The sequence below is a fragment of the Camelina sativa genome, chromosome 13 (genome assembly GCF_000633955.1).
Source record: "Camelina sativa cultivar DH55 chromosome 13, Cs, whole genome shotgun sequence".
Lineage (NCBI taxonomy): Eukaryota > Viridiplantae > Streptophyta > Magnoliopsida > Brassicales > Brassicaceae > Camelina > Camelina sativa.
In genome coordinates this window covers 7068311-7086315 of record NC_025697.1, presented here as the reverse complement: position 1 = coordinate 7086315, position 18005 = coordinate 7068311, and the positions used below count along the sequence as shown (strand labels likewise).

General features: G+C 30.9%; 2 protein-coding genes across 3 annotated transcripts; one reads left to right on the top strand and one right to left on the bottom strand.

Moving 5' to 3' along the window:
• LOC104735689 (transcription repressor KAN1-like) lies at positions 11033-15788 on the top strand. 2 transcript variants are annotated; one of them, XM_019235147.1, is made up of 7 exons: positions 11033-11452; positions 11757-12434; positions 12573-12649; positions 13587-13632; positions 14501-14648; positions 15224-15332; positions 15417-15788. In XM_019235147.1, exons 1-6 carry the CDS (start codon positions 11362-11364, stop codon positions 15231-15233), a joined length of 1050 nt encoding a protein of 349 aa, XP_019090692.1. In that variant the 5' UTR covers positions 11033-11361; the 3' UTR covers positions 15234-15332; positions 15417-15788. The 2 variants fall into 2 exon arrangements, with proteins under 2 accessions (XP_019090692.1, XP_019090691.1); XM_019235146.1 differs by lacking the exon at positions 11033-11452 and having other exon boundaries at positions 11471-12434.
• On the bottom strand, positions 15970-17451 carry LOC104735688. Its single transcript, XM_010455517.2, has 3 exons — positions 16958-17451; positions 16483-16720; positions 15970-16368 (listed from the first exon to the last, which is right to left on the bottom strand). The coding sequence occupies exons 1-3, from the start codon at positions 17315-17317 to the stop codon at positions 16211-16213; spliced, it is 756 nt and encodes a 251-aa protein (XP_010453819.1). The 5' UTR covers positions 17318-17451; the 3' UTR covers positions 15970-16210.

Here is an 18005-nt window from a genome sequence, read left to right as displayed (position 1 = left end):
TTTATAATAAATCAATCTACATATTGAAACAAATGAATAAAGTTCGGAAGGAGCTATGTGAAGTGAATCTTCTGGGAGTTAAAATAAATAAAATAAAAAGTAGAAGAAGAAGTAAATGCTTTGAGGGTTGAATTGAAAACAAACGAGTCAGCAAAAGCTAGTATAAAGTTACTGTGGTATGTGTTGTGTGTATATAGGACAATGCAATGCATGCATGCATTCGATCATTTAGTCATTATACCTTCATCATCGTGCAGCTTTTTTAACTTTTGCTTTTTTTCTTCCCTTGACTTTATCTTTTATTTATTTTAATTTGTCAGAAAAAAATAATACGTCAACATATAGTATAAGTGAGAACGCAGAGGGGAAAAAAAGCTTTGGGAAAAGCACTTTGTTTATTGAATATTTACTTTTTTTCTCTTCTACTACTTTTTAACAGCTTTAGAGAGAGAGAAAAAAAAAACAAATTCCAACTCAATAATAAGTTTTTCACTAGTTATTAATGCTCTCTATCTCTTACAAAATAAAAGAAAAATATAAAAATATAAAGGAGCAATCATAAAGCAATCGATTACAAAATGATTTCATCACCTCTCATATCAGGCTATCTTTTCTCCAATGGGCAGAAAAGTCCTGTGCCCTTCTGTCTCTTCACATTTATCACTCTTTTTACATTGAATTTCTCCTTTTCTTCCTCTCTCTCTCTCTCTCTCTCTCTCTCTCTCTCTCTCTCTCTCTCTCTCTCTCTCTCTCTCTCTCTCTCTCTCTCTCTCTCTCTCTCTCTCTCTCTCTCTCTCTCTCTCTCTCTCTCTCTCTCTCTCTCTCTCTCTCTCTCTCTCTCTCTCTCTCTCTCTCTCTCTCTCTCTCTCTCTCTCTCTCTCTCTCTCTCTCTCTCTCTCTCTCTCTCTCTCTCTCTCTCTCTCTCTCTCTCTCTCTCTCTCTCTCTCTCTCTCTCTCTCTCTCTCTCTCTCTCTCTCTCTCTCTCTCTCTCTCTCTCTCTCTCTCTCTCTCTCTCTCTCTCTCTCTCTCTCTCTCTCTCTCTCTCTCTCTCTCTCTCTCTCAACCTTAAACTTACATCAATTAATTAAGATTTTGATCCATTTATGCTGACTTTGCATATTGGAATTTTGAGATATTCCAACATTTATGTCAATTTCAATTTTTATTGTGTGCCCACTTTTTTAACATCTTGCGAAAAAAGCTCATTTAGATTTCACACCTACTTAGAAAAATCCATATCAACGTACCCATAAATTAAATTTAATGGTTTTATAGATAGAGTTGTTATAAAAACTCTCATAAATGTGACGTGCTGATAGATTGTGTTGTTGATGTATACTATCGCCTTTCTTAATCATTCATTTGCAGCACATGATTCATCATACGGTTGAATATTAGACGATCTACGAGAAATATCTTACCAAATAATTAATATTTTCTAAACACTAGAAACATTCAGGTTTAACAAAATCAAGAATCTAAATAAAAACACTTCGGCTAATAATTATGTTTTTCATGCAATGTTAATAGAGTTTTTTTCATCATAGAGGCTTGAGAAAATGTTTATATAGTTACCATTTTTTTCGTAACCTTGGATAATCAAGTCAGCATCGGACTTGACGTATATGACTACACTAGATCATGGAACATGGTCTAAGCATAACAGACTTAAGCCACAACGCTAATATTTTGGGTAAGGCAGTCCGACCAAAAACACTTAATTAGTCCACCGGATATTCGACGAGCTGAGGGGTCAAACTTCAATTAGCAACACAAAGACCGAGCCACACGCCATTGTCCCGACTGTCACAACGTGCCACAACTTTGTTCTAAGTGAGAGAAAATTGATATATTACCTCATAAAGTTACAAATCTTGCGCTATTTGTACTAAATATTGGAAATTTAAATCTACAAAATAAATTCAGCAATTCTTAATCTAACATCACATTCATAATAATCCATCTATTAGGTTGTGGATGTATATCAGTCCATGTGTAACAACCGAAACATTTCAAACCTGTATTCAAAATTAAAAAATAGAGAACCGAGACATGGGGTTGGGAGAATAATAATAGAATAAAAAACCGGTATGATTTGGAACCTAGTCGGTATGGTAAGTACAATATATGAATTATATAGTTACGAGATGTTGGTGGGTGTCACAGTACATTCTTTGGTGTTGTGTGCTCTTTCACCCTCATAATATTCTAGCTTTATTTATTAATCATGATAAAAATATATAGATATAGAGAACTTGACGTTACATATATATTCAACAAATTTTTATATAAAGGTATGGACCCCCTCATGAACAATGTACATCACATCTCTCTCTCTATGACTGTTGTTGGTTAATGAGACAACTACAACACCTTCATGCCACATCTCATTCTTCCCCAATCTTCGGTCTTGTCCATTGCATTTGAACCAACCCATGGTACAATTTGCCAATTTCTTAGGCCCCATCTTTTTTTTTTCGTTTCTTCAAAATAATTTCTATAGAAGGGAACACAATTGGCATACGGTAGCCGATTTGAGGCCAGATAAATAAAATGTAGCATGAAATTTTGTTCTTTTAAATATTAACATTAATTAATTCCAATAAAAAGATACATACAGAAATAACTCTCTATCAATATCGAAGTTCTAAGTAATCAATAGTAACAATATAGAGATAGTTTTGTCAATTACAAATATAAATTACATACTTGAACTGGAAAATGAAAACACGAGAAAATAATTTATAAAGGAAACCGAACAATTATGGAGTCTAGCAATATGATTATATATACATATTAACAATTTTGTTCTCTTCATTTCATAAAAATATCGTTTTATGATTTTACCTTTATTTTATAAACAAAATAAATATGTCTTTTAGTTATCTTTGATAAGTTATTTAATTTGTTAGAGTGTCAGTTCAATACATAAAATTGAATTTTTAGTTTCAATCCGTATATATATTACTATTGAAAATTATTCAAATTTATTACGTACCTTATAACAAATATTATGGGCCATATTATATAAACTGGTACTAGCTAGTGATCAAACCGAAATAAAAATTTACTTTCCAATAAATTATGAGACTTTTTTTATAAAATTATTTTGTAAGTACATATTGAATATCTTACCTTCCGAAATGGTGTCACTGTTTAAAAAAATTTTGAATGTTTTTAATAATATTTATTTTAATTAGAATGCATCATTAGACTCAATTTTTCTCTCATCAGGCTAAGCCGTGCCAGTGTGCAATTTCATTATCTGTGATAGGAATTATATGTATAGCTTCTTTAGCTATAACTTTAGAAAAATCTAAAAAGGAGGTAATAATGTCAACCTTTTTCTTGTTTCCTTCTTTTTTAGATTGGAAGGGAATGAAATAATTTAATTCACAACTCTAGAAATTTTGCTATTTGCATATCATAAAGCTGTGGGTCCAAAATAACCCTAAGATCATAATTCAAAATACGTAAAGCTTAAAAGTATGTTTTGGGTGTTTCTTTAAACAAAATATGAAAGATTTTAGTACTCGCTTTATTCTCCAATTAGAATGACCACTTGAGAGTTGAGAAGGATATTTGTGCACGGTGAAAGTGAAAGGAAAGAAGAAAAACTGAAAATAAAAGTGAAAAGCATATTATATATCATTGTTAATGTGACAATGATGAATAAATAATGTTGGGCTATTCCCATGTAAATACCAAAAACCAATTAATGCCCAGTTTTTTTTTGAAAAGCTTGACGCATAAGACAATACTAAATTACCATGTTTTCCAATCAGATTAGTCTAATAATTACTACTTTGAAATAATATATCTAGAAGGTGAAACCAACATTCTTTGCAATTTTTTACACCGACGGTTTGTAAGAAATCATAGTACAGTAAATAGTAGACTCACCATATTAAAAATTTATGAATAATAAAAGTCGAGGTTATATGATTTTAATACATACTGTAGTAAATTACTTTTTAGAGGTTTATTCTCTTAATACTAAGAAGTAAGAAATATTAAGTTCAGTGAGATAACACACAAGAAAACACTTTCGCAAGACGCTCCAATGGGGTCGATTATTTCTTATATATTCCTTGATCATTATCTCTCAATAAGAAAAATGAGCAAATGAATATTTCAGTCCAAAGCTTTTTTTTTCTCTCAAATGTGTAGGACAATTTTTCCATAATGGTAACAGAATGCAAGAAACATGTAGGTCCATTACAAAAAGTTAAATTGATACTCAACATACATATAGACAGAGGACGACAGCTGGGTTATTAGGCAGCTATATAGTCTTCTTGCCTTTTGCCCTACTTGAATAATTTTTCACTAAACACACACTCTTTATTTATTTGTCGATCTACATATATAACCATAAATTCATTTATTTTGGAATCGAAATTCGTAATGAATTTCAGATCTACAACTACCAAATATAATTAAAATGTACCCAGAAAATCAATGTCTGAAATTTACCGATAGAGCATAATTTTGCTTATGTGATCGACTATATGTATTATACAGTATATGTATATAACCTAAGTGGAGTTTATTGATTGATATCCAAAGTTTTTAAGAGTATATATATATATATATATAGATAGATATATTCCATTGTTTCATTTATAAATTATAAACGTTTATGTATATCTGTTATTATATATATACAGTGAATTATATTGAAGTAGAGTAATCGAAAAACCTTAAGCTCTGATTGTTAATGAAATGATTTTGTCAAATTTGAAGTCATGGACCGATTGTAGAAAAAAAACGTAAAGAACTTACCTCATTTTAGTAAGAAAAAAAGGTATTTATGTGTTTGCTGAGAATATTCTTTGTTTTAGCAAGAAAGTCTTCATCCTCTACGACTACAAACCAACCTTTTGTGGCTAAAAAAAACAAACAAACCCGTTTTAAAGATAAATAGTTTTATATCTTTGCAATACTTACTTAATTCAGGAAACTTTCAAATTTTAGAATAGGAAAAAGAAAAGAACACAGTATGGTTTAAGACAAGATGCAGATTTTTCATATACTACAAGAAAAATAAATAAAATGATTGAAAAATAAAATAAAATAGAATGTGTGACAAAGAGATATGAACGTCAACGGATTGGTAGAATCAACGGAGACTTTCATTCTCCGATATATTCCAAAAAGGTGTAAATTATTAATTTTAGACAATATGGAACCTCACGTTCTGTTGGATCCATTTAATGCGTGCAGTGATAAGTTTATTTTTATTTGATGAATAATTTTTAAAAAAAAAATCAGAAAAGGTTAAAACAAAACAGCATTAATTGTTTAATTACTTGTCATATTGGATCTCACTCACCGACGTATGTTCGTGTCCATGCATTATATTATCACACTTTTAGAGATCCATCTACTCGTCACTTTATTCAGATTTAGTAATTATGCTTTTTCTTATAAAAAAACAAATAATGATAATAGTTCAATTATTTCTGTACTAATATTTATGTTATTATTCTCCCTTATTCAGTTATTTGTTATTCAGTTATTCTACATTCTCTTTTGATTTTTTTTTTGTTTCCCTCTTTTGAATCTTGATAGCTCAGCGTTTTGTTTTAATTCGATTAAGCAACTGTAATTATGCAAAATTTAATACAAGATCATCCTTAAATATCAAATCACACAAAATTAATGAAAATATAAATTAGCTAGGAGCCCAAGACTATAGTAAATGCGTTTTATATTTAAAAAAAATCGTATGAATAGTAATAGAAATAAACAAACCAAGTGTAAAGAAAACAGACATTGGAGAATTCAGAGATCCATGCATGTAAAAATAGATATGTCATCAGAACTGAAATCACATAATTCAAAATCTGTGACTAACCAGTTTCAAAATTCATGCATGGTCGGACCGATATTTTATTGACGCTAACTGCTTCTAATCGTGAGTCAAAGAGTATTGATACCTCTTGCTATTACTAAATTTATACAATGATAGAAATATTATACTATGTGATTTAGTTGCTTTTTATACAATTTTTTTTTTTTTTTTTAAATTGCAACCTAGCTATGTTTCAAAATTTTCACGAAAACAGTAAATAAATGAAGTTCTCGTCGTTCTAAATTACACAATTCCACAATGCTACCAATGTTTTATGTTAGCAACGATATGGTTTTCTATGTATACAAGCATTTTAATTTTTAAGCAACCATTTGAGAAAAGAAAAATCTTAATTCGATTGGACGCTTTCAGACTTACGAATCACATTCTATCATATTTGTTTTTCAAGATTTGTTATAAAGTTGAATACTTGTAACAAAACTTTATTTTTTGTGAAATTATAATCTACTGACAATAGTCAAAACTCAAAATTATTAAATTAATGCGAAATGCACGTAGCAAAATGCATAGGGAAAGCAGATTTGAACTTATTAAGACATACATGACCTACATTAATTATATCTCTGAAATTAGTAACTAATCAATGGAAGACACGTGGGCATTTTTTTGGTAGGAAAATATTAGAGATTCTGCAATTAAAAAATATTCATATATGTATGTATATATATTATTATTAAATCTAAAGAAACTTAAAGTAAGCCATTTTCAACAATTTTCTTGTGGCCTAGTTCAATATATAATACAAATATTTGACATATATCTCCCTTTTTGTACAAGGAATTTCAATTTAACTTCTTCTTAGACAAGTGGGCTACTCTATTTTTGTTTTCTTGCTCGTGAGAGTAATTTGTTTTACATTTGCTATTAATTAACGTTACTTCTCTTGACATAGTTTAAATTGGTTTATGTTGTTTATATAATTCATTACGTATATAAATATCGATCATAATAAATTTTAGCATCTGTATCATGAAAAAAAAAGAAACAAGTGGAAAGGGGAAGAATTTGAACAAGGTTTTCCCTTCACACTCTTAAAACATAAGATTATTTTATATTTTATCTGTTTACTTGAAATTAAGTAAAATAATTAGTTATATGCATATCAAATCATTTATATAATGAAATTATAATATTATACATATAGGTTAACTGTAGTTAATACTATTATTCTAGTAATGTCATAACGATATAATATTATTTTAGTATAATCAGTGTTAGTGCAAAAATTAGATCTAGTTTGATGGATAACAATGTTATTCAAAACAGACATACATTATCATTCCTAAATGGACAATCAATTCGTAAATTCAAATTCGTCCTTACTTGAAAAGTACTTTCATTCGTTTACTTTGAAATCGTTTTAAACAAAGTTTCTGATAATCTGTTTAAACCAAAAAGACTATAAGAACGGTGACAACATAATTTTAACTATCATACAAAGCCCATTCATAACAGTTTTCTTCGTAGACATAACAAAAACAGAAAAAAAAATATATCCATTTTTATATAAGTATGATGAGTTTTATATCTATCCGCTGCCTAAATTGAATACTTTTTGGAATTTTCTAAGACATTGAGATATTGATAACGGAAAGAATAAAACATAAGAGCAAAAGGAAAGCTTATGTCCTTCGAGAAATTAATGGGGCACAGAATCCGATCAAAACGTTAATAACTACGCCAAAAATCAAGCTTAGTTTCTCTCTAGTTTCAATGTTCCTTTAATTAACTAAACGGAAAAAAAGTTTAGTTCCCCATATAGGAATTCATGGATCAGTTAATACTAGTACTACTGTATTAATTAATGACAATCCTTTGGGTGTGAACCTAGGGTTTTAATTAAAAACCAAAATATTTTTTTTAAAGTAGTACAAGAAAACAATGATTACTGAGTTTAAATATATTTTTTCATTTGACTAAAAACATACTTCCTCTGTTTCATAAAGATTGATGTTTTGGAATATTTTTTTGTCCCACAAAGATTGATGTTTTGTAAACTTCAAGAAGTAATCATTAAAAAGATTTAAAATTTTGAATTGTTATTAGTTTAAAATTAAATAATATCTCTTTAATCAAAGAAAAAAATATATTTAAATTCAGTAATCATTGTTTTCTTAAAATGTGTAAAAGTTTCTAAACATCAATCTTTCTGAGACAGAGGGAGTATTATTTAATTTTAAACCAATAACAATTCAAAATTTTAAATATTTTCAATGATTACTTCTTGAAGTTTACAATACATCAATCTTTGTAGGACAAAAAAATATCCCAAAACATCAATCTTTATGTGACAAAGGAAATATAAATGTAGCTCGTCAAGGGACAAAAAAAAAAGGTAATAATTCATTCATCAGAAAACTAAATATTAGGCTTGGAATATAATAGTATGAGTTAATGAACTCAACTTTCTATTAACTAAAGATGAAAAGAAATTTTGTTTACGTAGTCTAGAGGTTTTAGAGACTCAACTCAAAATTAGAATGGATCTCGTTCAATATGAGTATTGGTAGGGTTGTAAGCTGTAACTAGTATTATTCTGTTTAATTAAAATTATTTTTTAAAAATAGATTCTTAATATCTTATTTAACTCACAAACAAGCAAAACGTATAAAAACTGCAAGCGCATACTGTACAAGTAAAATACTAGTATACTGTATTAGTAGCGCATAAAATCACAATAATTTTTTAATTTTCGTGATATACGTACATAGGTTCACAGTTTATTCTTGTTTTTATTTCAAGCATTTATGATATATCGAGATGTTATGTATTGATGGTCATCATGTGAAGAAAGAATACTTAAAACTTTTTTTTTTTTAATTACTAAAAATTTCTAGGTCTAGGCATGTACATCCCTCAAGACAAGAATTAAAGCATTTTATATGGTCTTTTTCCAAAAACCATACTTAAAACTTTTTTATTAGAAGACAATTCAAAGAAATATATAAAATAGTTACTATTCAATTGAGAAGGAATATTTGGGAGAATGAAAAGGGAATTAGAAGCAAATCTTTAGGTTCTTTAGGGTTTACTTGTTTTGTTTACTCAGGGAAACAAACAAAATCTACTTTATGGCTAAATAATTTCTTAGGTCTAATATATACTATTTTAATTTCATGTATATTCTTAAACACATGTTACGTTACAATAATTGATCGAATTCTTCTTTATATGACACTTGGTTTACATACGCAGCGCCTTGTATTTTGTACACACGAATGCGTATATGTGTAGCATTTGAAGAGAAAAGGTACTTTGTTAGACAATACTCTTTTGTTTCTACCTTTGGAAGACAAAACACAGAGTATATTTTCCATATTAAAAGTGGGACAAAAGATTCAAACAAATGAAACTTTAACAATAAAATTATCGAATGTTTGATAAACAACATTTTAAAATCAAATAAAATAGTAGATAGAGTCAAGTTGACAAAATCTTGTAAAATTAATTATAAACAAAAATGGGAAAACATGAAAAGTAAAATAAATACGACATTTATATAGATTAGTAAAAGAAATACGACATTTATATAGATTTATTTTTTAATTTTCAAATTATATTCATATTCAATGATTCTTATTGATAAATTTTCCCGAGTAAAATCGCAAATAGATATAACAAAGAAATATTATCTTAAAAATATATATGTTGTATATCACTAACTAAAGTAAATTATATATTTATACTTAAAAGTCGGAATAATTATATTTGAGCTCAACAAATTTCAATTGATAAGAAATATTTTAAATTAAAATCCCGCGCCTATGCGGATACAAATTCTAGTATTAATTAAAATTGTGTTTAAAACAGCAAATTACTTTGAACTGGCTCTAATAGACTACACAAATCGGTCAAACAAGTACCCTATTGTTTCTTTCTACAGTCACATCTCTGCGAACTAAATTGTCGATACGACCTATTCATAAACTCAAGAACGTACTGATATTTAATGTATATTTAACTCTTTAGGTATAGTTGAACAATCTACGGTCAGAAACTTGAATTTGTTTGATTCCAAAATCGTATAAAGGAATTATTAATAAATAAATACTGCTAAAGAAAAGATGTGAAGTGAATAGAGAGTGAAGTGAGAAGCGAAGAGAGTGGGGGAGAAAATAAAAAAGGAGTCAGAGAGGAGACAGTCTCTTTCTCTCTCTCAACATATGTATCCCGTCGTCTCCGGGGTACCAAAATCAAAGCACTCAATTCTTTTTTTTTTCCTCCTTATTACATCTTTTATATATTTTTATATATATATAGTCTTGTGTTTGTTTTTTTTTTCTTGTTATTTATTATTTATTTATTTTTAACTTTGGCTTTTGCTTTGACTATAGATTAGATACGACAGAAGAGAGCGACCCTTTCTCTCTCCTCTTGTACTCTTCTTACAATATTTTTAATTAATATTCTTCATGATAATCTGTGAACATTATTATTGTATTAATTTTTTAAATATCATCGGAGTTTTTGATTTATCACTCAAATTGTTAAGGTTTATTACTAGCTAGTATAAGATATATTGGATATAAGTATTAAGTGTATAACTACACACACTGTTAAAAATGTGTATACTGTATAATTTTCATCTATTAATATGGTCGACCATAATTTAAATTCCTACTAAAGTATTAGAAAATGCAATTTAGTTTGTATATATTACATAAAAATTATTTCCGTTCAAACGAGTAAATTATAGGGAAAACCTAATTTATGACTTGCTAATTACTTCAACGAAATCAAGTAATTTTTTATTTTATTTTTATATGGTGACATATGTATAGGGAAAAAAGACAAAGAATTAAAATTTTCAGCCTAAAAAAAAAATAAAAAGCTTCCAATATTTGGAACATAGCGAATTACAATTTTGCCCTTTCTCAACAATCGTTTTCCAAGATATACTCTCGAGGAACAACATCACATACATACATGTACATGTACATACACGCACACATCTCTCTCTCTCTCTCTCTCTCTCTCTCTTACCTGTTTTAATTTTCCTGGATTTAGTTTTATTCCTTTTTTCTCTTCTGCCTTTGCTTCACAACACACATACCTCTCTCTCTCTCTCCTTCTTTTTCTTTCTCTGCGTCTTACTTTGAGCATGTTTGTTTCTTCAAGAAGATCATTTACTCAACTTCTCTCTCTTCTCTTAGCTCCTTCTTCTCTTCCTCTTCAAAGCTTCTCTTTAACTTCATCCTTCTCTCACTTTATCCTTTCTTTTTGAGATATAGAGAGAGAGAGAGAGAGAAAGAAAGAGAGAACAAAAAAAAAATCAAATCTTTCAGACACCCTTTTGACTTCTTTGCCCAAAGAATCCCTCTGCTTTTTTTTTTTCCTTAAGAGAGAAATTCATTTTAAATTCCGAAGCAAAACCCTCAAGAGAACGAAAACAAAAAACAAAAAAAAAAGCATCATCATCATCAACTTCAGTGGCAGCTATAGCACGAGAATTTTCTTTTAAGGTTTGTATAATAATTTTGTCCATGGAAGGAGTCTTTCTAGAGAAACCAAAATCAAACACAACAACAACTACAACTACTCTCCCTGATCTATCTCTCCACATCAGTCTCCCAGATATTCATCNAAGAATCCCTCTGCTTTTTTTTTGTTCCTTAGAGAAATTCATTTTAAATTCCGAAGCAAAACCCTCAAGAGAACAACAAAAAAAAACAAAAAAAAAAGGCATCATCATCATCATCATCATCACCATCACCATCATCATCATCAACTTCAGTGGCAGCTATAGCACGAGAGGTATCTTTTGACGTTTGTATAAAAATTATGTCCATGGAAGGAGTCTTTCTAGAGAAACCAAAATCAAACACAACAACAACTACTAGTACTCTCCCTGATCTATCTCTCCACATCAGTCTCCCAGATATTCATCATCATCATCATCAGTATCATCACAATGATACTTCCAAAGAACCTAATAGAAGATCGTCCCAACCGGAAAACAACCGATCATCGAACTTTGAACTCTCTTTCTCTCATCATAACCACCCAACCGCAAGAATCTTCCATTGTCCTGATCGAAGAAACCTTAATCTTCCTCATCATCAGCAGCATTACAACAACCCTATCATCAATGGTGGAAGCCTTCACCAAAGGGTCGATGAATCCGAGATTAATAATCTCCACCGTCCGATTAGAGGCATCCCGGTCTATCACAACCGTTCATTCCCTTTCCACAACCAAACCTCTCCTTCTTCTTCTTTGCCTTCTCTTGGAGGAGGAGGAGGAGACTTGGATCAAATCTCAATCTTAAACTCATCTTCAGGCTATAACAACGCTTGCCGTTCATTACAATCGTCCCCTAGGCTTAAGGGTGTTCCTTTGCATCATCATCATCATCATAATCACTATGGGATCGTTGGATCTTCAGATTCCTCTTCTCCTCATCATCATAACCATCACCATCATCATGGGATGATCAGATCAAGATTCTTACCTAAGATGCCGACAAAACGGAGCATGAGAGCTCCGAGGATGCGTTGGACTAGTAGCCTTCACGCTCGGTTTGTTCACGCTGTTGAGCTCTTAGGAGGCCATGAAAGTACGTATTTATATATATATATATATATACACACACACACACATTCCTATCATAATCGCATTCTCAATATCCTTCCCTTTTTCTTCAATTTTTTCTCAAAGTTTTGATTTTTTCATCTTGATGTTGTTATGATTCTAGGGGCAACCCCGAAGTCGGTTCTTGAGCTCATGGATGTAAAGGACTTAACTTTAGCTCATGTAAAGAGCCATTTGCAGGTACAATTAACACTCTAGCTACTTGCTATTCGATTAAACATTGTTAAAAAAATATATATACACATCAGAAAATCAATGTTAATTTGTTAATTTTGGTTTGTCACTCATTTTCTTATTGGTTCCTTTCCCCTCTTACGAGTCTAATCGTCGAGTTAGTCCTTTTACCAATCAAGATTCTTTAATTAGGGATATTTCATAGTTTTCATCACTCTCTTCTCCTTGGCGTTGCACAAAAACATCTAAATCAAGAAACAAGATTGTTTTTTTTGTACTTACAAGCTAGCAATGAATAATGCTTCAATTCTAATGTCTTACTTTTCTTTTCTTGTTTTGTCTTTGCTTTAAGTTTAGTCATTTTTTTGGAAGAGATGGCACAATTGCCAAGAAAATTGAAGCAGTTGAATGAATTTAAAGAGAGAAAAGAGAGAAAAGAGAGAGTAGTTATAGCTTTTTAAGAGACTGAAACCTTTCAGAGCAATATTAAACAATTGAGAGAATTGAGATGATAGAAGTTATCTGATTTTATTAATTATTTTTTTTTGTTTTTATTTTATATTTTAATTAGGAATAGGGGACAAAAGTAGTCATCATTACTCAATGATAATAATACAGTCTTTCTATTACTCAACCTTCTTTCAGACATCAACCTCGTGGTCTTAAAATTATAAATAAATAATTTAAATATACAACACCAGTTCCAAGACAAACCCAGAAAACCATACATATGTACTACATATATTATTTGGTTAATTATTTAAAAGTTCATATGTGTCTGCATATATGTCTCCAGTCTTGTCATCCGTATACAGAAATAATCTAATTAGTTTATCACGATCTTTTGTCCGATTTTATTTTCGTTTTCCTCTATCTTTAACTATAGATTGATGGTTTATTCTTAGTTTAGAGCTCTCGTGCCTTATATTTCTTTTTTTGGCAGATGTATCGAACTGTTAAGACCACTAACAAGCCTGGTGCTTCATCAGGTACGTATTATTCCTTTACACTCACACTCGCTCAGATCTATAATGTTATGCATATTCACATTTCTTTAGGAAAGCTTTTTATCAGCTTTATATATGCTAAAGAGATGGTAGTGGATTATAATAAGAAAGACACACAATTAAGCTTAGGATTCGCCAACAAAATTTAATCTAATATAATCACTATAGTACATTTGTTGATTATAATGTGTCTGATATAGAATTCTTAATCAGAATTTTAATTAGTGATTAGATATTTGTATATATATATATATATATATATAGTAATATAGTAACGTTAAACTATTTCTATTATTTTACTATTTGATTCTACTATTCAGTTCCACTATTTCTACTATTCCCTTTTCCCAAAATAATAAAAAAACAAACCCTAAGATATTGGTCAAGCTCAAGGCTTTATCTTTCCTTTGATTGAAAACCCTAAAGTTTAGTGGTCAAAGTTCAAAGCTAACCAAACAAACATTCATCCATAATATTGATATTCTCTAAGAAAACAAAAACAAATCTATTAAATCAATTAATCATATCCAATTCAAGGTTCATGAATTAAAGCTACAAGAAATATCACTTCTTTATATATATGGAGTTTTCTTAAAACATATCATTCATTTGTTCAAATTATTATTATATGGCACAACTTTCGAGTCTTTTATATTATTATTTTTGGGACATATATTAGATTGTAGTCCAGCAAATTAAATGCTGAAAAACATTTATAGAAAAGTAATTTCTTCACTGCATTGTCTTTTACCAAAAGCTTACAATAATTTTTTAATTTTAAATAAGAACCCTTATATGGTAAAAAGAATTGAGACGGAACTTGATAAAAAAAGTTAAAATAAAATTTCAGATGGGTCAGGAGAAGAAGAAATGGGCATAAATGGAAACGAAGTCCATCATCAATCATCCACGGATCAAAGGGCACAATCTGACGATACTTCTCTTCATCAAGAAATTGACATTTCTTCCACACAACCTCGTTGGAGTAACTCTTCACGGTACGTTTACGTAATATTATAATTTTATAATATATACAAACTAGCATGTAATACACACACGATATGTACGTGTATAAACTTTAGGTACGAATTACGATTAACTATTTGATGTAAGATTTAGGGTTCTCTCACCTAATGGCTCCTACTTCCTACCATTTGCAAGTTCATATAACAATTTTTGGTTTATCCCATCCTTGATGAAATAGTTTTTTTTGGACGATATTTTCCGTTTTGTTTTTCCGATATAAGGGAACCAATTAAACTTGTGCTTTCTGTTACAATGAGATGGAAGGTTTAGTATTTAGGGCTTTATGGCTGATGATGTGATTATATGTAATTATTAGGTTGTTCAGGTTCTAAAGGTTACATATCTAGAATAGAACATGAAGATGTTGTTCCTATGTGACATGTAGATTGTGGGATCATTTAGTTTTTTTAAAATTTTTTTGAGAAGAATACAACAATTATTAATTGTTAATTACCGATATAGTTAGGAAAATAATATTCAAATATTCATCGCGTGATAAATATTTCCTAAATTTGTGTTTTCTTTTCTTAAATAAATCATATAATAGAGAGACATGACCATTAAGTAATAACTGCTCAAACGACATGGATACAATGATCAGAACTTCATCAACATCAATGACCTCTCATCATCAAAGATCCAGCCTTCAAAATCAGGTTCTAATTATTCTCATATATAGCTATTGTTTTTCTTGGGGTTTTTCTTTTCTTTTAATCTAAATGAAAAAGTAAACTTGGCAGGAGCAAAGGTCGAATGATCAAGCAAAGAGGTGTGGGGATCTTAGTTGTAACAATCCAAGTTTGGAGTTCACATTAGGCAGACCAGATTGGCACGATAAATGACTTTCTTGATCCATTTGGATTTTAATATATATTGGTTTTTTTAAATCTCTATCTCTCTCTCTATATATACTCCGAAACATGAATGCAGTATATATCGTAGTGACGATGAAACTCTCAACGTAAAAGAAGAAGAAGACGTAGAGAGCGAAACTGCTCAAGAGTGTTGGTTTTTGCAGCGGGAGGAAGATATTTGGAGATTCTTCTTCTCAAGGTTCCATTGATCAATGGTGAAAGTGGATGATCAATGTATGAGGTTTTTTGTTTTGGTTTTCTAGAGCTGTTGATCTGGTGTGATCATAAGTTATATAATTGGAAAGATCATCAAAATTTGGTGAAAGTTTTAATTTTTTTTTTTTTTTGTTGAAAGCCTCTAGCTGGGTTAGAGGGTTTCAAGTATCTATGGGTCTTTTTTTTTCTTTTGCACCTGAAATGTTAGAGAGAGCGAGAGATCTAAGTTGAGATTTCATATGTATACTGATATATATATCATTCTTAAGTACATAAACACAAAAAAATGTATTGAGTACACTATCCAAAATCCGAAGACATTGTTCACAAATTTTGAAAGATTCGTCTGGTTCTCTGCTTTCTTCACAACAAACTCAGTAGATCAGGTTTATATCAAGCTTCCAATAACAACAAACTCAGACCAAAACTCGTGGTTTATTTACAAACACGGTAGAGAAGGACTCTCAGTTGGATGATTCGATGTTTACCTCCCGGTCTTGGCGCTGATGACGACTGGCACTGTTACCAGAAATAGCTGATCCCACCACTGAAACCGATTGCTTCGCCAAGCGTAGGCTTCCTCGTGTTCCCAACCACACAGTATAGAAAAACCCAATCCAACCTGATCCAATCCCAAATCCATTTCCCATTCGTCAGTACATAAAGGAAGCAACTTGGGAATGTTACTTCAAGATTCCAAAAAAAAAACAGAATCAGAGCAGAGTATATAACCAACCTGAAGCTATTAAGACGGAAACAACAGCAGAAACAGTAGCGGTAGAGATGACAAACGCAGCAATAGATAAGGCTCCGATGTAAACACCAGTCAAGCAGAGAAAGAAGAGTGCCAAGAAGCCACCAGCAACAGCAAGTGAAATCAGAAGAGAAATAATGATAGCATTGGCTGTTGCTGCTACAAAGAAGAGCGTGAACACAACCAAAGCCAGTGTTGTAAGAAGAACTATAGTTCCCACCTACAACAATAATAACTAACTAAATCAGTACAGCACTACAGCCTAAGATAGATACCCATGAAAACTTGACTCAATTGGGTTCACTAAAGTACCAAGCTTTTCAACAATGGTTACAGAATCAAGACGAATTAGGGCACAAAATCCTAAACTTACCTCAGGAATCGAAATCGAATTAGGTTAAAAATCAAATCAATTCCATGAAAAAACCAATCATTGGAATCAAAAAATCAAACTTACAGTGATGACAAGCAGAGCACGAAGCGAGCTGCCTTTACGAGTCCAGAGAAGGATCTCGCGTCCTGTTCTTGCAGAAGCTTCACGAAGCTTCGGACCATTTTCAGCGACGGAGTTCTTTAAACGTTCAAGAAACGAAGACGACGACGCATCACCACCGCCGGTTTTCGAATCCGGAAACAGAACCGAACCGATCGTAAGACAAACCAATGAGTAGAGACTCTTCAAATCCTCATCGTCTTCTTCCTTCTCCACAAAGTCCGGTTTACGATGATAACCATTCTTCGTTCCTCCGTTGACGATTTCACCGACAACGCCGGCGTAGGTTTTGTTCTCCGTCTCGTCGTCGTGATCTTGCGCCATTCTTGGAAAACTAGAAACTACTCACCAGTTGTTTAGATCGGATTTAGGAAACTTACAAGGAACAAAAAGTTGGGATTTTTACTAGAAGATTAATGGGCGGACAAAACAGCTGTTTAGTTTGTGTTTCAGGACATGTGTAGCACCGACGTGGCTTTAAATCCCTGTTAACCGTAGTAGTAGATAGAGATGTCCGTGAAATCAACGCGCTCTACACATGCGTGTGGCCCTGAGTTTTTTTTTCTCTCCATTTTTGTTGTATAGTTTGGGCTTTTAAGGCTTTTTCTAATAATGACCCATCTACTTTGGACCGGCCTCTTAACCGAATGAGACAAGGTCATTTTTGAAAACTATAGTTATTTTGAAAAATACTCATTTTTAAAAAACATTTTAATGAAAATTATATTTTTGGCCTCTTAACCGAATAAGACAAGGTCATTTTTGAAAACTATGGGGGAGGTATTGGTTTAGGATTTAGAAAGAATTTTAATGACTTTAAAAGTTAGGAATAATGTTGTTATTCAATCAAGACTTTTAAAAACTCTTTAAAAATTTGGTGTTATTGGTTGTGGATTTGTAAAAAGTTATCTAAAATCTTGATAAATCTAGTGTTATTGGATTAAGAGTTTTATAAAGTCATTAAAAGTTTTATGTTATTCAAGTAAAACAAAAGAATCTTGGATTGTTAATG